The 20,602-nt window shown below is 43.7% G+C and overlaps 2 protein-coding genes across 7 annotated transcripts in view; one reads left to right on the top strand and one right to left on the bottom strand.

Moving 5' to 3' along the window:
* The first annotated feature begins 1,394 nt into the window (after positions 1 to 1,394).
* LOC143642888 (nuclear transcription factor Y subunit beta) lies at positions 1,395 to 15,923 on the top strand. 6 transcript variants are annotated; one of them, XM_077111859.1, is made up of 8 exons: positions 1,412 to 1,525; positions 4,169 to 4,252; positions 8,999 to 9,092; positions 10,241 to 10,371; positions 11,427 to 11,624; positions 14,160 to 14,241; positions 15,001 to 15,080; positions 15,474 to 15,923. In XM_077111859.1, the coding sequence occupies exons 2-8, from the start codon at positions 4,247 to 4,249 to the stop codon at positions 15,504 to 15,506; spliced, it is 624 nt and encodes a 207-aa protein (XP_076967974.1). In that variant the 5' UTR covers positions 1,412 to 1,525; positions 4,169 to 4,246; the 3' UTR covers positions 15,507 to 15,923. The 6 variants fall into 6 exon arrangements, with proteins under 6 accessions (XP_076967979.1, XP_076967974.1, XP_076967975.1 ...); XM_077111860.1 differs by having other exon boundaries at positions 1,414 to 1,525; positions 4,184 to 4,252; XM_077111862.1 differs by lacking the exon at positions 1,412 to 1,525 and adding an exon at positions 2,475 to 2,696 and having other exon boundaries at positions 4,184 to 4,252.
* HCFC2 (host cell factor C2) overlaps positions 9,765 to 20,602 on the bottom strand; it is a 78,633-nt gene continuing 67,795 nt past the window's right edge. The window contains exon 16 of the mRNA XM_077111854.1: positions 9,765 to 9,886. Coding sequence (XP_076967969.1) covers positions 9,780 to 9,886 — 107 coding nt within the window. The 3' untranslated portion in view covers positions 9,765 to 9,779. The remainder of the gene's footprint in view (positions 9,887 to 20,602) is intronic.

Raw genomic sequence — 20,602 nt, 5'->3', positions numbered from 1 at the left:
AGGTGTGGGGTCTTCATACTTAGAATTTCATTACTTTTTCACATTTTCTGCCTTTGAGCACATCATTTCACTCCTAAAACTCCAATTTATGGGTAAACAGGGAGATAGGAAGGACCTCAAAATTTGATGGTGATTGAAATTCACACAGAGATCTGGGATAATTGTGAGTCAACGTTTTCCTTTTTGGCGGGTGGAGGCTTTCTAGGGGGGTTACCTTAATTGCAAACAACCCTGAAAAGCAGCTAGTATGACGTCATCCTAGCGGGCGGGAGCAATCCCGGGGACGCAAAAAACGTGCCCAAGGTCCCCAGCCAGGACGGTGGCGCTACCACTCACTCGTCTTGGAGTAATTCGGGGGATTTCACTTGACTTCGCTTCCTTGTTTGCCCCGAAAAAACTGTCAAGTCCATAAATACGCGCGTCTGCACACTTTTAAGGGGCTGAAGCTGGAGAGCTGAACGGGGCGCGAGGCCAAGGAGGGTCCGCTCCGCCCTGCACGCTGCCGCGAGTGTCACAGGTCGGGTCGCCACGCCCGGGCCGGGGGCTGCTAGACTGACACCCCCGGGAGCCCGACGCAGGCGGAGCTGAGCCTGCCACGAGGGGCTGGAAACCGCGCCCAGCTCCGCGCCAAGGGGGGGGGGGGCGCACGCGGCTCAGCCACGCCCGGCGACCTCGCGGCCCGCACCCACCCCGCGGCTCAGCTCGGCGGGCGACGAGGAGGAGGGGACGCGACGGAAAGGGGGAGGCCCGAGAAATCCTGTTTCGCACAGGCCTGCGGGAAGAGAGACACGGCGGGTAGAGCCCGAGAGCACGCGGGTGTAGACTCCTCGAGCACCCCCGGTGTAGACCCCGAGAAGACCTCCGATAAAGACCCGAGGTACGCCAGGTGTAGAGCCCAAGAGCAGCGGGTGTAGACGCCGAGAGCACGCGGTGTAGACCTCAAGACACAAGGGTGCAGCCCCTGAGAGCACCACTGGTGTAGACCCCGAGAACACGCGGTGTAGACCGCGAGAGCACAAGGGTGTAGTCCCTGAGAGTACCACTGGTGTAGACCCGAGAGCACGCCCGGTGTGGACCCGAGAGCACGCGGGTGTAGACCCCGAGAGCATGCCTGGTGTAGACCCCGGGAGCAAGAGGGTGTGGACCCCGAGAGCACACGGTGTGGACCCCGAGAGCACGCGGGTGTAGTTTCTGAGCGCAGCTCTGGTGTAGAGCCCGAGAGCACGCCCGGTGTAGACCCCGAGCAGGCGGGTGTGGATCCGGAGAGCACCCGGCCCGGGTCGCTGGAAGCCCGGCGGAGCAGCGAGGCCTGCGGCTGGGCGCGAGGGGCGGGGCGGGGCGGGGCGGGCGCGGGGGGCGGGGCGGGGGGGGGGGCGTCGCGCGCCGCGGGAAGGGCGCGCGGCGGAGGGAGGGGAGGCCGAGTCCGGGAAGCGGAGCTCCGCGCTGGGACTGGCTCCCTCGCAGCCATTTTCTGTCCAACCAAACAGCCGATTGGAGACGGGAGCCAACCAGGGCTGCATTGGAGGTTTGTGTCTCGCTTCGGCCAATGATCGCTCCTACAGCGACTCCACTTTAGCTCGAATGAAATGTCCGTCTCCTCCCGGCGCCGTCCCCGCCGCCAACGCCGCCGCCGCGGGCCCGGGGCCTCCTCTCCGCGCCGGGGCTCAGCCGGGGCCTGCGGGCCGCTCCTCTCCCCCGGCGCCGGGGCCTCTCCCGCGCTCCTCCGCTCCTCCCGCGCCGCGCCGGGCTGCGCCGGGGCCTCCTCCCGCTCCTCCCGCGGCCCTCGGCGCCGGGCCTGCGTGCGCTCGCTGCGGCCGGCCGGGAGCGGCTCTTTGTGCGCGGGCGGCGGGCCAGGCCGCTCCAGGCCGCGGCGGAGGCGCGGGGCGCCGGGTGCTGTGGGGCCGCTGGGGCCCGCGCCGCTCGGTCTCGTCGGGCCGGCCTAGGGGCGGGGGTCGCGGCCGGGCGGCCGGCGGGTCCCGGGGGAGCCCCGCCTTTGTCAGCCGCGGCGGGCCGGGGCGTTGGGCCGGGGATGCGGCGCGCGGGGCTGAGCGCCCGGGGGCAGGGGGGCGGGCGGTCACCCGGGGGGAGAGGCGGGCCTGACGGTCACCCTGGAGGGGAAGGGGGGCCTGACGGTCACCCGGGAGGGGAACGGGGGCCTGACGGTCACCCTGGAGGGGAAGGGGGGGCTTGTCACCCCGGGGGAGAGGGGGGGCTGACGGTCACCCCGGGGGAATGGGGGGGCGGACGGTCACCCCGGAGGGGAAGGGGGGCCTGTCACCCCGGGGGGGAGGGGGGCCTGACGGTCACCCCGGGGGAATGGGGGGCGGACGGTCACCCGGGGCGGGGGAATGGGGGGCGGACGGTCACCCCGGGGCGGGGGAGTGGGTGGACGGTCACCCCGGGGGAGAGGGGGGGCTGACGGTTACCCCGGGGGAGTGGGGGAGCGGACGGTCACCCCGGGGGCTCGCGGCCCGGGACTGGCCCCGCAGTTGCGCCCAGCGCTGGGTGCCGGGAGGCGGGGAGCGGCACGAGAACAAAGAATTTCGGGGCACCCCAGCGGCAGCCTTGCCCGAGCACCGGAGCGCGCCGCCCTGAGCGAGGCTGGGGAGCCGGCGCCCGGCTGGAGTTCCGGGGCGGCCCAGAGGCCGGCGGGTCGGCCCTGAGTGTGCGGATGGTCGGGGATGCTTCGCGCCGAGGTAACGCGACGAATATAAATTGCATCAGTAAATAGAGATTTTATTTATAAAGTATTACAAGTTTAAGCAGAATTCCTTAAAAGGCAGTTAGTAAATCCATTCACACGTTCCCCTTGCCGCTTAATTTACGGATTAGATTGGTGCAAAACTCTGGATGCTGATGCCGAGAACGAGGGTGGAGAGGAGGGCTCCTGATTTTCTTGGATACAGATTTGCATTTCTTCAAACGTTAAACAGATGTCTGCATTCCCTTGAGCTTTTACATATATCATGACCTGCCTTTAAAAAATATCTAACATGACTTGGTACTGTTGTTTTTTTTAACATCCTGTGTCTAAAGACAGGGAGCAGTTGCCGAGGTGTGGCCCCCCCAGACCGCCCGCCCCCTCCAAGCGCAGCACATATCTATATTTTAGGCTGAGTGCTCTGAGGATATTGTTGGCTGGCAAGGAAAATAACACTTCCAGCTGCAAGGAATTTTCTAGGCAGCTTTGGAGTTAGAAAGAGGATAGTTGAAAAGAGATTAGAGATTGCTTTATTATAGTAGAATCAGGCAGTCTTTGCAGCCTGGACTCTTGCAATGGCATTTTTAAAATGCAATTTAGTGGCTACAAGTTTTTTACTATTTACTAGGTTTCAAGCTTTAATACATAGTACATTTCTTCTCCCTTTAACATCTTTAAGATTAATTGGGCCATTTTTAATCGTTTCACTTGAGAAAGGGAGAGATTGTAACATTGTAAACGGCACTAGTTTATTCTGCTGTTCCTGCCTTCCAGTAAGTGATGTGCTCCTTACATGCAGGTTAGCCCCAAGTGGTGACACTTCACAATTACAAGTGAGGTTCTCAATTGATTGTGTTGTTCTTGGGGTGTTCTCTCGGCAGCATGTATCTTCTTTGCAATATAGTCTGAGAAAGGATTTAATTTAATTTAAAATAATTGTCTTCTGAGGTCAAGTTTTCCCCTTTTTGAGCTTTTTGTCCCCTAAATCTGCCTCTGAGACGTTAAGGAAACCCTCCTTAAAATTGATAAGTGGGTGTTTGTATTTGGGTGTTAATATTTTAAGTAGTTGAGGATGTGTAATTTTTTTGACATGGGCAGGCACCGGGAATTGAACCCGGGTCTCTGGCATGGCAGACGACAATTCTGCCACTGAGCCACCGTGGCCCACCCAAGATGTGTGATTTTTGATGTTTTGCATCCTATGTAATATGGCCCCCATTTGATGTATTGTGATGAATATTTATGAAGAGCATGAGTACATTCAGGGTTATGTTGGAAAAGCTGTAGCTAACTTCCTTATCCGCCCCCCCCATGAAACTAACCTATTAGAAATTCTCCAAAACACATTTTTCCAATTTAACATTTATTGGAACCATTTTACATCATGCATTCCACTGAATGAGAGTAGTAGGCAGAATTTTAGGTGTCCTCTTCAAGTTGCTTACAGACTTTTTTTACTACATACAGATGGTTATCTTGTAGGTTGCAGTTGAGCAGAGGCCAGACATCTTCTAAGAGAGGTCGCCTGAGCCCGGCCTGTGATTCATGACAGTAAGTCTGTGTTACCATCTCCGTTGTCAATAAGACTTGCACAGTGATTGACTGCAAATAATTATAATTGTATTACAAACCAACTATTCCTGATAGGATGAATGCCTTTTAAGTCTTGGCTCCTTCCTCTTCCTTATTTTCAGTCACTGAAGTGTTTCTTGTGGGTCTCTAAGTGCTGAAGCTGCAGGATAGAAAGCCTGTTCCACTCTAAAGGAACTATTTAGCTTCAGTTGCCTGGAACCTTAGAGGACAGTTGCGCGCTGAGCTGAAGTGCTGCTCTGAGCACAGTGTAAGTGAGAAGAGAGGTGGTCGGCCTGCGTGGCTGGGTGTGAACTGTCCTGGGGGCAGCCTGTGAGGCATTGAGCTGAGCCTCGAAGCACGGGTGGTATTTGGGCAGGAGGAAAGCATGCTGTGCTGGTAGGGAGGTGAAAGAGGATGCCGCCAAAAGCAAAGGCAGAGATGTGTAAGTTCTATTTAGGGTCTGAGGAGTAGAGCTGCTTGATCTGAGGGGGGTTTTTGGGAGAAAGTAGTGAAGAGATAGCAAGCTGACCTGTCTGGACACTGAGTTCTGGATCTGCTGCTCTCCCTGGGACCTCAGGCGTGCTGCAGCTCCTTGGGCCATGGTTGCGTCATCAGTGACCTCCAGGTAAGACACATTCCAGCACTAAGATTTTACCAGCCCTGACGATAAAGATGACTAGGGAGTTAGTTTAGTTAGGGGAAGTGGTGATCTGGTCATATTAAAGCCTTGAAAACTCGGTTTGGGTTTGATGCAGAAGACCTGTGAAAACCAGACAGGTTCTGGAGCTGTAGAAGAGGTGTCGTGAGATTAGCCTTAAAACTGTACATAAGGTGTATTGTGATCCAGTGGATACCGAAAAGGATGGGCATATCCAGGAGACGTTTTAAAGGAGGTAATCACTCGGTGGAGTGTGAAGATGCTGGGAGAGGCTAAGGCTGATATTTTTAGACTGGAAGGGGGGGGATGGTGTTGGGAAGGTGCCCCCCCCCCCCACCAACCACCTGCTTGGGATGGGGGGTAAGTTTCATTTCCCAGTATCTTGAGTTTGCAGCGATGGGTTATCAGACATATTCCACAGGCATGGCCTGCTTGAGAGACAGGCAGGATATTGATTGTAGATTGTCATAGAATTATGACAGAGAGTTGGTATTTGTTTATTAAGAGAGTAAGAACAGAAAGAGAAAACGATAACCTTGGATGAAACCAACAGGACGAGAGGAAAGGATAAATCAGGAAGGAGTCTGCTTTGGAAATCAGGGAGAACAGAGCTTGAAGCATCACCACAGAGGAGCAGTCAGGTAGATGGCAGGGTCATGGGCAGCTCTTAAGAGCAGTTTCAGGATAGTGTAGGGGTGGAAAAGCACAGGTGGGGGGTTTAAATCGGGACGAGGAGGTGTGAGGACCGTTGGCCAAGGTGAGAATGGCACCGAGAAGGTGGGTGGGGGAATGAAGGGTGTACCTGGTCTGAGCACTGCGCGTGGCGGGAGAAGTGGAGACGCCTTCAGGGGTGAGGAGTGCTGTAAACTCCGGTCACAGCGGCAGCGAGACTCTGCCTGTCCGCCACCCCATTCTTTGCTCTCCCAGGCCCTGCGGTGACAGGCAGCTTGATGCCCAGTTGCCGGCGCCCCCGTGTTCTTTCTTGGCCCTTCTCTAGCTCATTAGCAGTCACTCAGCCTGTTGACTGTGCCTGTGAAAAAGCTCTTTAGCCTTTCTGCCCGCCTCAGGCCTGTTGCCCTGGATTGATAGGCGAACAGTCACCCTCTGGCCTGAATTTGTGCCCTGATTGCAGCTTCCCGCTCTCACCCCTTTCTGGTTTGTTTCTGTGCTGGACTGTAGCCAGAGTAAACGTTTAAAAAAGAAAGCCGATTTGTACTCTTCTGCTTATAACCCTTCTCTGATTTGCCTTTGTCCACAAGGACTACATGGTTTGTTCGGACCCACCAGTTCTATAGATATAGTTCTCTCTTTCCTCTGCCTGGAGCATTTTTTCCCACCTTTCTTTGCATAATGGCTTCTACTCATCTTTCAGTCTCAGCTGAAATGTCATTTCCTAAGATAGCCTTCTTTAACCCCTTAGACAAGTGAGGTCCTTTTTTGGAATAAGCTCATATAGTACATCTTTGTTTTTCTTTGCACTTGGCACTAGCAATTAGTTTTTATTTCATAGTGATATGACATTTATTGAGTACTCCCATTGTACTATCCTAAATCCTTACATGGACCATCTCCTCATCTGTACAGGAGCCCTGTGAGGTATGTCCTATTTCTCATCTTATGTTATAGATATAAAAAAGCAGGAGTTAACTTGCTCAAGGTCACCAGGTTAGCAAGTAGCAGGGAATTCATTCGGGGGGGGGGGTCCCACTCTAGGGTCTGTGCCCTGGAAGTACTAATAGGCCACGCTGTGCCACCTCTCTCTCTCCCCCACCCCGTTAGCGTAACATTTTTCTTCTCTGGAGACCTTGTCTGTGTTCTTGACTGCTACGTCACCAGCACGCAAGGTGGTAAATACTAAGTGCTCCTTCAGTAAATATTTGCTGATTGGCTTGCTTACCATGTACAATATGTTTTGTAAATTTTTATAAGAAGTTTAGACCTAGGAAAAAACCTTTGAGATCTTCCTGTTACTAGCCAGTTTTCCCCTCATTCCTTACCTAGATAGACGAGAGTGGCTGGCTCATCGTAAGATCAGAGATGAGGCTAATGTGGCACGGGAAAGGTACGAGAAGGCACTGCTTTTTGGACTGCAGATTGGGGTGAATCTGCAGGAGGACAGCGTGAGCGCTGCGATTAAATAAGGGGACAGGATTTTAATGGAAGCAAGAGAGAAGAGAGGAGGGAACCCAGGACGGATGGTAAAATAGCAGAGACGCTAGGGCTGGTGGAACCAGAGAGACAAGCGGTAAGCAGGGAAAGAGGTGAGAGCTAGTCTGCTCAGTACAATCCATGCCCTTAGCAGTTTTTTATTCTTTAATTCTGACAGCTCTTTGAAATCCTTTGATCCTCATTTTAGAAGACAGCTTTGCAGGGCTAATGCCATCATAGTAATCTGAGTGGTAATCTTGCTGCAGTTCCAGCACATGACAAGATGATGTGATTTACGCTTTTTGTCTTTTGCCTTGGATCATACCGCATTTATAAAACAGTCTCCCAGAACAGCCTGATTATTTGATCTGCTTGGCGGCAAATTTTAAAAGACTTGCAGTACCTATTACATTTGTTGTTTAAGAGGGAAGGTGGTGCTGTCATTTCCATCTTCTGTAGAAGTACATTCGGTTAGTGGGGACGCTTGTTTGCAGCCCTCTAGAGGCGTCCCAGCCGGCGCCCGCTGGAGCTCATTTCTCGGAGGCCACTAAGACGTGTCAATGCCTCGGGGCGCCCGGTGCTTTCACAGATTGTTAAAGAATCCTGTTCTTGACCCCTGAAACAGTTATATATGCACATCATGGAGATGTATCGATATTGACATGAATTTAGACATAAGTCAACAGATGCCTGAAAGAAATGCTATGATATTGAAGGTTTTGTTATTAAAGGAAACGTGCCCTGTAGTTTAATGTTAGATAAAAATCCAACAGAGATGGAGACGAAGCCATCCCTGTGTATGCAGGGACTAAACTATCTCAGGTTAGAACACTGTTTGAGCTAGGTTCTGGGCCCTGATTAACATTTAGGATCAAATGTCTCTTCCTTGTTTGACCTGAAAACATATATAAATTACACTTAATTCCACCTTTTTAGAAAAATAATGTGTAACTATTTTGCTATACTTTTTATTCAGATAATACATTTTTAAATTTTCCACTCACAATATACCCCTTTCATTGTCTTGTATAGCATTATTTGCAAAAGAGAAAATTGACAAAAGTGCCTGATAACTTCCAGGGTTTGTCATGTTTGTGAGATGGATGGAGCCAGCTCAGGGCTTATTGTGTTACCCGAAGGCTCGGTTTTTTCCATAGTTTTCCCCTCTTGAAATTCTTTTAGGTCTGAGCAAAATTAATTAAGCAGCCTTCTTTAAAAATCATTTTAATCTCTCATTATTGCGTATGGTTATGAGTTTCCTATTTAAATATGTAGATCTCTAATCTTCTTAACCCTTTTTTATTTAAAAGAATCGAAAAGGTATAAGGGGTGGGGCAAGAGAAAACTGACCTTTCGAATCAGAGACGATGGGCTGGTCCAAAATATGGGTGTGCTTTTGGGTGACACGGTACAGAATTGTTCAGGGAATGCATGTGCTTCTGTACCAAGCAACAGTGTGAACTAAGACAAATTCTGTTTTGAAACTTCTTTGAGAGAGCAAAGAGGGTTTCCAGCAGAACAAAAGAGTTTGCATAAGAATATCACCCTTTAGCAGGAGAAGTGAAAGTGATGGGTATGTGACTTAACAGCTGGTTCTGTCTTTGATGGTCATTCCAGGGATGATCAGGTTGTAAATCAGGGTAGTCTGTGCTGTATTCAAGGGTTATGCAGTTGAAAAGAAAGAGGTGTGTGCTTTAGATTCGTTTCTTGTTTGTTTCCCTTTCAGTCTTATGCTTATCATTTCTGGAGGGTGGGTAGAAGAACCTAGAATGGCTAAATTATTCAAAAATTTCCAAATGGAGAAATATGTTTTCTTTTAGTAAGCTAAAGGCTATGAAAACTGTAATTGACCCATTCTGTGACAGATTATTTTTTTTAATAACTTTTGTTTAAGAATATTGAAAAAACTTTTTCTGCAGATGGATGGTGACAGTTCTACCACAGATGCTTCTCAACTAGGGATTCCTGCAGACTACATCGGAGGAAGCCACTATGTCATCCAGCCTCATGACGGTGAGAAACTCACAAGTAGTAACAAATTAGAAAGTTGAAATTTTATTAATACAATGCCCCAGGTTGCTTTTGTTTCCCAGGAAAATTAGAAGTCTGTGTCACAGTTCAGTGAAAGTCTAAGAAGATGTACCATGCTGTTTTATTAGACTTAGTCTTCAAGAGATTGAGTCCTAGAAGAGAATTCTTCTCCTATAAAATATTAGAGGTATTAAAGTATAAAAGTATTAGATGTTACAATGGCAGTGTTTTGCTGGCCTATCAGGAATAATTTTTATGGTATTTGAAGTTGTAGAATTTAAGAAATTGAGATATATTTTTGTACAAGGCAATTTGGGGTGGGGGGGAATTTTTTCATCCTAAAATACTCAGATTAATTTTGATATTATTTTAACCATAAAATTTAAATTGCATCAGCTTAAGAGCCTTTCTTTTTTAATACATTAAAGAATGGGAAGTTTACTTACATGACATTTTTGGTCATAAAAGGATTTTATTGGTACTGTGAAACCTCAGTTACATCTAAATCTGTATAACTTGAGAATTCACTTTCCGTGAGCACCGTCGGACCACTGCTGGAGCTTTGCTCACGTGTGTCAGTGGCGTTCAAAGGGCGCGGTTCCGTCCTGTGTGAGCCGGTCTACACAGGATGGCGCAGACTAGCAGTTCTCAGCTGCCGGAGTCTGGGTTTCACAGCTGCGTCCCGGCGAATGTTGACGAGCACCTCCTCTGCGGGAGGCGCTGTGACCAGTTGAGGAAGGACACAAAGCTGACCTCTGACATCAAAGAACAAAAATCTAATCGAGGAGATAAGAAATAGAAAGAATTATAAAATGTTTCAGAGAAAAGACACAGATAAGCACTGGTGGTATTTTGTCAAAGAAGAGCCTGCTTCTCCAGGTGTCAGCGGAGACGTATTTGAGCTTTTTGAGGATAAAAGTATTCTAGGCGGTGAGTTTGAAATGAACCAGTAGGTCCGGGCCTGTGGTGAGAAAATCATGAAAAGGACTATTATTCTAACCCCTAAAAAGGATAAGGAAATAAAATAAATGAGATCATTTTCTTCTAGATGGTTGCAGCTAGTCTTCTATATCTTGAAATCAAATGATGAGAAGCTTTGCGTCTAGTGTTTCTCTGTTTAATTTCTTTAGACACTGAGGACAGCATGAATGACCACGAGGACACAAATGGCTCAAAAGAAAGTTTCCGAGAACAAGATATATATCTTCCTATTGCCAATGTGGCGAGAATAATGAAAAATGCCATACCTCAAACAGGAAAGGTACGGGGAGGAGGGTTAACTCGACCTTGTAGGTGGGGGGTATGGGTCATGAAGTACAGGGAGCATTTGATTTCAGTAACTCAGCTTTCAGCAAATCAACTATCTCTCTCAATTCTGCATACTTAGAACACTGCTTTGTTTTACGTTTTGTCAGATGTTCACCTCCTCAATTATTTGAAGCACATAAAATCATAGAATTAAGAATCTTAAAAAATGGGTGAATTGTCAGAACTCTCAGGTTTGGACACAGGAATTTGTAGCCTCTGTAATGTTTGCAGCAATGCTGGACCATATTGGACAGGTGCAGGTGTATTAAGAATTAAAAGAGTATTCAGAAACAACTGTTGTTGCATATTTATAGATATTAGTATATGTTTGAATTCAACTTGTATGCTTTTTTTTTTTAAAGTTTTTTCTTTTTAGAACATCTTCTAAAAATTCATATTGTCACTCTGCTCATCACCTTAACCTGGATTAAAATTTATGTTCTTCATATTGCATAAAAACCTTTCTGTCATTTTATTGTAGCTTACAAAAGCATGAAAGAAATAAAGCTTATAAAGAAGTATATTATTAAAAACACTGCTAAGCCTGGAGGTTCCAGTTTGACTGCGACAGCTGATTAGTGCTTAACTAGGCCGCACTGCCCGCTGCCAGAGCCACTGGGCATACGCGGCTGTCGAACACTTGAAATGTGGCCAGTCCCTGCTGGTGTGCTGCATGCACAACGCAGTGTTGGCTTTCCTGGGCTCTTAATTCCTAAGAGTTTTCCTCTTGAAGGGTGTAGCGGGGATATTCAGTGTCTGCTGTTTTATACCTCTGCTGCTATACATTTATATCAGTTTTCTGTGAATACTTGTGGATTTATTCTGACACTAGAGGTTGGAATTTTGATAGCACACATTGTGTCACTGCTGTTAGCATGTATTTCAGAGATTGAAGGTCAGCAGTCATAAACCCAGCACTGTTCTGTGAATAGCCTTTGATTTTTCCAGGTTTTTAGGAAGGCAATGGTTATATTCTCTGCAGATTTATCTTGGGTTTTTTTCCTTCAGATTGCAAAAGACGCCAAAGAATGTGTTCAGGAATGTGTGAGTGAGTTCATCAGTTTTATAACATCTGAAGCAAGTGAAAGATGCCATCAAGAGAAACGGAAGACAATCAATGGAGAGGATATTCTCTTTGCCATGTCCACCTTAGGCTTTGACAGCTACGTAGAACCTCTGAAATTATACCTTCAGAAATTCAGAGAGGTGAGTAAAAATGTCTTCCATTATACTTTTAAGAATATAAAATACACTATTCACTTTAACTTTTTAAATGTATTATTTTAAAAAATCATGTTATAGGACAGTCTGTAACATTTGTCAGAAGTATGTAATCATTTAGATTATTGAACTTCAATAGTAGTTTCCTTTTTCCTTTCCTGCTTACTATGACATAGTTATGTGATGATTAAGAGCACAGTCTCAGCCTTAGCTCGGCCATCTGGGAACTATGCGACCTTGACCAGATGAACTATTTCAAGCCTCCTTTTCTCCTCTGTAAAGTGAGGCTAATAAGAGTACCTGCCTCACAAAGTTATTGAGAGGACTAAGTAAAATAACCCATTAATAGCACTTAACTTGCCATTGGTGAGCACTTGATAAATGTTAGGTCCTGCTGTTGATTCTAAAGAGGTAGCACCTTGAAGCTTGAGGCCTTTTAGATAATAAAAAGAGGAAATAATGGTACATCCTTTGTTTTTGTGATTGAATTCCTTATTTTCTCATTTCCTATTGGGCTTATTTTTGTCTGTGTCTGTATTTTCTGAAAATAAATTGAGGTCACCATATAATTCTATATGGGTGTCAGATTCACATTGCTTTCAAAATGTTTCAAAAATATTTGTACAGTTAATCATGGACATTATCCACAAGAAGATTCACTGTTTTATACTTTCCCTTGTTTAAACCTCCACTTTCCTTCTGGTGACATACCTGCCTCTAAACTTCCCCTTCCCGTCACACGACTCACACACCACTATTCTCATGATAATGTGCTCTGTCCATTTCCAGAAGTTTTAGTCCACCCTGGTTAAACATTCTGCAGTGTTACGCAAGCGTTTCCCATTCTTTAGCCTCGTCCTGTATCATGTCACCTATATTCCATAGTTTATGTCCATGAGTTTGCATATTATAATTAGTTCATATCATACGATATTTGTGCTTTTGTGTCTGACTCATTTCACGTAACATAGTGTCCTCAAGGTCATCCATGTCGCCCCGTGCTTCTCGCTCCATCGTATGTGTAGACCTCATTTTGCTTATCAATTTATCTGATGATGGACACTTGGGTTTCCATCTTTTGGCAATTGTGAATAAAGGTACAATGAAAATTGGTGTACAAATGTCTGTTTGTGTTCCTGCTTTCAGATCTTCTGGGTATATCCCTCGTAGCAGGGATACTGGTTCTGGGTTGTAAGGCAACTCTATTCTTAGCTTCCTGAGAAACTGTCAAACCACAGCTGCTGCACCATGTTACATTCCTACCAGCAATGAATAAGTGTTCCAATTTCTCTACATCTTCTGCAACACTTCCAGTGCCTGTGTGCTTAATCGCGGCCTTTCTAGTAGGTGTGAGATGGTGTCTCATTGTGGTTTTGATTTGCATTTCCCTAATAACTTGTGATGTTGAGCATCTTTTCATGTGCTTCTTAGCCAACTGTATTTCCTCTTTGGAGAAATGTCTATTCACGTCCTTTACCCATTTTTCACTTGGGTTGCTGTCTTCTTATTGGTGAGTTATAGGATTTCTTTATATATATATATATATATATATATATATATATATATATATTGGATATCAAACCCTTATTAGGTATGTAGTTTCCAAATATTTCCTCCCATTGAGTCAGCTGCCTTTTCACCCTTTTGACAGTCCTCTGAAGTGCTGAAGTATTTGACTTTGAGGAATTCTCATTTATCTATTTTTCTTTCATTGATTGTGCTTTGGCTGTAAAATCTAAGAAACTACCACCTATCACTAGATCTTGAAGATGTTTCCCTACATTTTCTTGTAGGAATTTCATGATACGGGTCTCATATATAAGTCTTTGATCCATTTTGAGTTAGTATTTTAATAACATGTGAGATAGGGGTTCACTTTCATTCTATTGGTTATGGATCTCCAGTTCTTCCAGTACCATTTATTGAAGAGACTGTTCTGTCCCAACTCAGTCAGCTTGGGAGCCTTATCAAAAATCAGCTGAGGGCAGGCCACGGCTCAGCAGGCAGAGTTCTTCCCTGGCATGCTGGAGACCTGGGTTCGATTCCCAGTGCCTGCCCTTGAAAAAAGAAAAAAAGAAAAAAGTTCAGTTGACCTCTACATGCCTCCTCTTCCCTCCAGCTGCAGGGCCTGCCAGGGTCTCACTCTTAGCCTGCGCACTTCTAAATCCCTTTTTGTATAGTAAATGTCTTCATAAGATTGATAAGCAAGCTAACAATATGTTATTTTGCAGAGTTCTTCATCTGTAAATAGAGTCCTTTTATGCCCTTGATGTATTATTAGAATAATTTATTTTTATTCATAAATATTTTGTTTTCTAGGTCATTGCTAATACTTTTGTAAAGATTGCTAGTGACGTAAAGTTAGAATTTTGAAGGAGGCTTCATCACATGTCATTAACCAGAAATGTTAATGAATATGCTGTTTCACAGCTGTAATAATGGGTCTTAGTTTAGGCAGTAGGCAGGCGTTCCTGTTGGAAACCATTTCATCTGATTACCACTGACGGTCTCCTCCCCCAGGCTATGAAAGGAGAGAAAGGAATCGGAGGGACCGTCACAGCCACAGATGGACTGAGTGAAGAGCTCACGGAGGAGGCATTTAGTAAGAGAATTATGATACATTGATGCAACTAAATTTATTTTAAGTCATATTTGAAGTCAGTGAGTAATTGGTATAGAAATTTTCATTTTCAATTGTTCACTGATAGTTTGGATTGATTTTCAAAGCCCCTAGTTTTTGGTGAGGATTCACATGAAATAGGAATTTTGAGAACTGTAATTAACTGGAGGCTTCTTTTTTAAAAAATCGAGTATTTTGTTGTCTTATTGGTTAAATGAAAAAGTCTGTGGTGATTACATTTCTCTTTTAAAATGAAGTATACATTTTACATACTTTTTTCATGCATAAAGAATATGCTGCATGATTTCTGGAAGGGCTGCTGCCCCGAGCCAGGCCCCTGGCCACACCTCGGAAATGCCATGCCAGTGCTTCCAGGGATTTGGGCACATGGGTGACAAGCTAAAGAACTTTAGAGATAGGAAGATTCAGAAAACTAAAAATGTAATATTAAAAAATGTACTTTGGGGGACCTTTGTTTTTAACACGGGCAGACTCTGGGAATTGACCCCGGTCTCCGGCATGGCAGGTGAGAACTCCGCCACTGCACCACTGTCACACCACCCTAGGGAGCTTTTTCTAAAATAGAAAATTAGGGGATTTACAATTTTGTCCATGATGACACTGATGAGGGAGTGGCAGAATTGAAATGACAGAGTAATGGCGCAGCCATTTCAGGTCAAGAAAGTAAGTAGATGTAATTCTTTTCCCTCTTTAACTTTTTTTTGTGTATGTACTTTTTAGCTAACCAGTTACCAGCTGGCTTAATAACTGCAGATGGTCAACAACAAAATGTTATGGTTTATACAACATCGTATCAACAGGTACAGTACCTTCTGTGTGTTCTAACCCATTTTAAGGATTGGTTAATCCATGATCTTTATCACAGGTAGTTGATTTCAACACTTTATTACTATAAAGACCTGAAATCAAGAAGGTTATTAAAAATGCTATTTTCTCAAAGAATTTAACTGTGTAGCATTCTCTTAATGGTTAAAAACATATGAACATGTTTATATTTGCACAGAAGAGTTTTGGAAAGATAGATAAACTATTACAGTAGCTGTCTCTGGGTAAAGGGAGTAAAGGACTGGGGTGGGAGGTAGACTTATTTTTCATTGCCTATTGTGTTTATTTTTTGTATGTTTATAATTTATCTATGTTACTTTAAAACTTTTTTTCTTTAACTTTGTTTAATTTACATTTTCTGTTCTTAGATTTCTGGTGTTCAACAAATTCAGTTTTCATGATCTGAAGAAATGACAGAATAGGGTGTAGAGAAGCAGAAAATGCTCCACAATTCTGGAACAGAGACATTAGAAGAAAATGACTGGTTGGGAAAATGTCTCTTTGTATATTAAATAGCTGTAATGTAGCTTCCTGATGCTTGACTAATTGAGGTGTTAATTCTGACTTGAGAATCTTTTTCATGAATGATTTTAAAGAAAAATTTGGATTTTAAAGGTATTAAAATATTTTTGTTTTGTATGAGAGTTTGTTGCCCTGTGTGACTCCTGTATGCATTGTATATTGCAATTTATTACTGTCAGAGATTTGTAGACAGTTTCTTATTTTCATATTGAATCATGTTACTTTTGTAATTCAAGTAAACAGCTGGGTTAATTCATGATGTTTGCCCTTTTAATAAAATATAAGGGTAGAGTTCATTTTGAATGCAAGTTGCCTTTATTATAAATTTGAGTTTGTCTTGGTTATATAATACCTTGCCTGAAAACCTAGCTAGAGTTTTAGCTTTTGATGTATTTATTAAAATTAAAAAAAAATTTTTGTAAAACATTCGTAGCTTAAGTAGCACCATTTTTTTTTAATGTAAGTGAAAAATGAAGTGTGAATGCAGAAGCAAATATTGTTTGCCCTGTTAAATCTGGTGCCCATTAACAGTGTTTTCACTGTTCATTGTGCCTGTTAAAATAGTCTAAGTTATTGGAGCTTTTTGTTAAGACTAGATTTGCTTTTGTTACATTATTATGACTATTGAATTCATTTAAGTTTAGTGTAATACAGTGCTCTTGAAATGGTGCCCCTTTCATTTTGTATATGATTTTTTTTCAAAGCATATTTCAAATACTATAGTATCCTCTTCCAGAAGAGGAGTTTTACAGTCTGATGGTAAATATCCTCATTTTACCTTTTTAATTGAAATGTCAAGTTTCCTCTTTTACTGTGGAACCAAGAGACGTCAGCCATTGTGTATACACTGTCTGCGTGGGCGAGTGGCTGAGATGAACACTGAGTGCCGTGAACGGGCATGACAGAAGACACCACTTCTAGTATGCTGTCTTGATCTTTGCAATAAACTAAATTTAGATAATATAACTTTGTATAATTTAGTAGTATGTACTTAGGTTGCTTTTTTAAAGTAAGGATTTGTATTTTCTCATCTGTTCTTTTTGGTGGTAACTTGAGTTTTTTTGTTTTAATGTCAACAATTGCTTTTGTATGGTTTGTCTAAAAGGAAGTTTGAGTGAATACCATCTTTGAAAGACACTCAAATTTATAAGGGAAAAGCAATTTCCAAGCTATGGAATGAACAGATACGTTTACTTTGCCAGAAGGAGCCTTTGGGGACATATGTGGGCTAATCTGAGGCGATACCTCACCTCGCTGTCTCCAGCCCCCATGTACAAAAATGATCTTCCGAGACAGATTTTGGGCCTCTAGGCCATCTGCTCTCCTACTGCGCACATAGTAATAAACTCTTTCTGTCATTGAAATAATAATAATAATAATCTTCATTAAAGGAAATCCAAATAGGCCAAAACAAAAAGAGGTGGCGGTGGTGGTGGTGGTGTGCAAACTCAGTCATCACCCTACTATGCTGAAATAACCAATGTTAATATTTTGGTAAATATCATTTGTCCTTTTACTTTGCTAAATATGTATATTTTTATAAAAATGAACTCGTGTATACTGTTTTGTAACCTGCTTTTTCACTTAACAATATATTGTGAACATCTTTCAAGGTCATTTCGTAGTCTTATACTTAATTTTTATTGATTTATTATTATTTTGTATGGCTGAGCCATAACTTATTTAATCCTTTATTGGGCATTTTGACTATTTACATCTTTTCACAGTTATAAGCAACATTTCACTGAATTTTGTCTATATCCATGACTGTTTTGTAAATTCTTAGACGTAGAATTGGTGGGTTAAAATATACACAAAGTTTTAAGGCTTTTGATGCTTATAGATAATGGATATATTTTGAGATATTTTCGATTTGATCCAGCCAGTGTGCCACAATATAACTGATAAAATCACTTGGTCTTTGGTTATCAGTTCTTTCTTTAAAATTAGTTTAATGATTGGGTTATGCTTGAGTACACAACCAAGATAAAACAGCTCATGTTGACAAAAAAGTTGTCAATTGAAATTGACCTATGGAAAAGGAATTTGACAATTAAAAATTTTTAATCAGTATATACTAGCATAAACTTCTAAAATAAATAATTTGCTGGCTGTACTCACTAAAGCTTTAAATTTAGATTAACATAAAATCAGGTCAAGAGTGGATATGGCCTTCCTGCTGAGCAGGGGAAGACACGTTGGCATTCTGCACGTGTCAGGTGCAGAATCTGTTTTATGCATGTGAGAGTAATGTTGGCTTCTTACTTGACCTATGCTACATTTAACTGAAAAGCATGCTCCCCTGCCCCGGAACTTCTTAACTATGTAAAGCTCCTATGTTAATCTAAAAATGTTTTTTTGTAATTTTGTAAATACTGCTTTTATGAGTAAAAGAGAAATGTGCTTTGGTGACTGTCATAGATAGAGGAGGGGACTTGGGTAGCTCCTAGCTATTACCCTCGCTGAATCCTCCCAGTAGAGGTGCTTTAGTCCAGAGTGGATTAGTGTTTAAAACTCCTCTCTTCCTCATTGTGCACACTTGGTAGGTGGTGTTTTCAGCTATTTGTGTTTCTTTTCTCCTACATTGTAATTAATATCTATGTAGTGTTTCTTCTTTTTTCAAAGACATGCCTTATTGTCTGTACTCTGGATTGCCTTGTTGTATTAAAGGAATACCATTTACCTTTAATAATCCTAACTGAATATAGTTATGAGGACCCAATCAAGAGGATTTCTATAGCAGTTGCCGTTAGTCATAAAAAATGAAAAAAAAGTAGTTTCTCCCATTTTCCAGGAATGAAGTCTTGCAAAGCAAGATTTAAAAAAAATTTCTCTCAGGGAAAGTGTTGGTTATTTTATCAAGAGTCCAGAACAGGACAGTATATAAAAGTTAAAAATTTATACATACTGACCACAAACTTGCATTAAGGCTTAGAGTGCCCTAAGTGTGCTCATAATCGTGCGTTCAGCCTTTAGCCTTTTTTTCAAGGAGCTGCACTATGCAGTTGTCTGTGAACTATTCCATTTTAATTTGCAGTTTCATTGAGAGGTTACCATTGCTTCTTTCACCAGGTTTAGCTCTGTCTTGCTTCCGTCACCTCCTCTTGCATACGCATTGGCCTCTTTAAGGTATAATGTAGGTCTTCTTGAGTGTCCTCCTAAGAGCAAGCAGTTAACAGGCTTGTGTCTTATTTTTTGCACCTGTTTCCAGGATTCAGTTTCAGAGTACATCTGAATGAAAGATATTCTTAAATCGCTAGCACAATAGTTAGTAGAAAACAAGTTGCATACCACACAGTACCTTTCAGCCAGGACAGTATACGAAGAAGCCCATACGTGCATATTATAATCACTACTGTTAGGTTTACCAGAAACCAAATCCAGAATCCTTTTCAGACCAAAGCAACCATTAATAAAAAAAACACAAAGTAGTAATATTTGGACTAAGAGACATTTAAGGAAATGACACAGCCATTCCTTACTTTGGAAGAAGAACATAACTTTAAAACCTGGTTTCTTTCTGCCCATTTCCAACTTTACAAGTGGCAGAACCCATACTATAAATGCTATCTTGCAGGACTGTGAAGGAGAGAGCTGAGGTATCCCATACACTACAAAGGACCACGTTTCCTACTAATCAAAGTCAAACAAAAAAGTGTTAATCTGGACTTCCATTTCCAGGAGTGAGAAGGTCTAGATACCCTCAATGACTCCCTAGTGAAAAATAACCAAAGTGATTACTGACAGGACAAGATGGTGGCCTGGTGAGCTGTGGGATATAGTTCGTCCTTCAGAGCAGCTAGTAAATAGCCAGGAACAGCACAGAACAACTGCTGGGGCCACATCAGTGACAGGAAACACAGTGTACCTCAGTCTGGATAAGCTGGACCAGCTCAAAGTCCCCAAGTGCAGCAGCCGGCACCCCTCCCCTTAGGCTGGTTCCCAGAGTGGAAAGGAAAGAAACTTTTTACTGGCAGCACGGGCTGAGCGCATCCAAGCTCCAATTGTGGAATTAATTAGTAAATTCCGACTACTGAAAATAGCCCTCAGATGAACCTTGATGAAGAGCTAAAGGTACTAGGAGTTTTTGCCCTAGCACAGTGGGAGCAGGGCTGACAGGAAAACAACAACGGAGAACAAAAAACAGTTTTTTGGATCGGACAGCACAAACACTTGCAAAGGGCTGCACCCTAAAGAATAAAAGGGGGCACATGGGACCTGGAGATATATAGAGTAACATACCAACTTAGGCTCCTGATTAACAAACCTGAGGAACTGGAGTCCTGCTCTGAAAAGGACTTTTTTTTCTTTGTTAGGAGGCAATTCCTTAGAGGCTGTGCCTTCCCCAGGAGAGAGGTGGAGACCAGCTCAGATGGAATCCCTCCCTCAAGGAATTCAGACCCCAGGTTCTGGAAAACTGGAATGATTAAAGCCAGCCTACAACCTCTTCTGTCTCAACCATGCTCCAGCAGGGAGAATCTGATGAAGCTAAAGGCACCACATCACCTTATGGTGGTGAGACCCACAGGCAGACAAGTGCCATATACTGGACAGGACAGAAAAAACAGAGTCCAGAGGCTTCCTAGGAAAGTCTGTCAACCTGCTGGGTCTCACTGACACAGGGGAATCCTTCCTCCTGAGAGGAGGCCAGTCTGGTCTGGGAAACTCTGAATGGAGTCTATAATAAAGTAGACCCTCCTTAAAAAAAAAAAAAAAAAAGTCACCATACAGGCAGGGCAAGAAACAAGTAGACAAGAACTGAAAAGTTCTGATTCATTCAACAAAACCTATACCAGAGGTTGAGAATAAGCTGTACTGAATATAAAAGAACAGACAGAACAAAGCCATCTAGCAAGAAAATCCTAGGTAAAAGGGTGAAAACAATCTCCAGAGTAAACTAATTAAGGTAAGTAAATGCCTACATACCAGCAAGAAAATAACAAATCATACTAGAAAAATTGAAGATAGGGCCCAG

This window comes from Tamandua tetradactyla, chromosome 7 (assembly GCF_023851605.1).
Source record: "Tamandua tetradactyla isolate mTamTet1 chromosome 7, mTamTet1.pri, whole genome shotgun sequence".
Classification (NCBI taxonomy): domain Eukaryota; kingdom Metazoa; phylum Chordata; class Mammalia; order Pilosa; family Myrmecophagidae; genus Tamandua; species Tamandua tetradactyla.
This window is presented reverse-complemented; position numbering and strand designations above follow the sequence as displayed.

What these genes read in the sequence shown, in the direction of transcription:
- LOC143642888 (XM_077111859.1), top strand. An exon ending in TGTCATCCAGCCTCATGACG is followed by an intron (nt 9,093 to 10,240) that starts GTGAGAAACTCA and finishes TAATTTCTTTAG; the next exon opens with ACACTGAGGACAGCATGAAT. An exon ending in ACCTTCAGAAATTCAGAGAG is followed by an intron (nt 11,625 to 14,159) that starts GTGAGTAAAAAT and finishes CTCCTCCCCCAG; the next exon opens with GCTATGAAAGGAGAGAAAGG.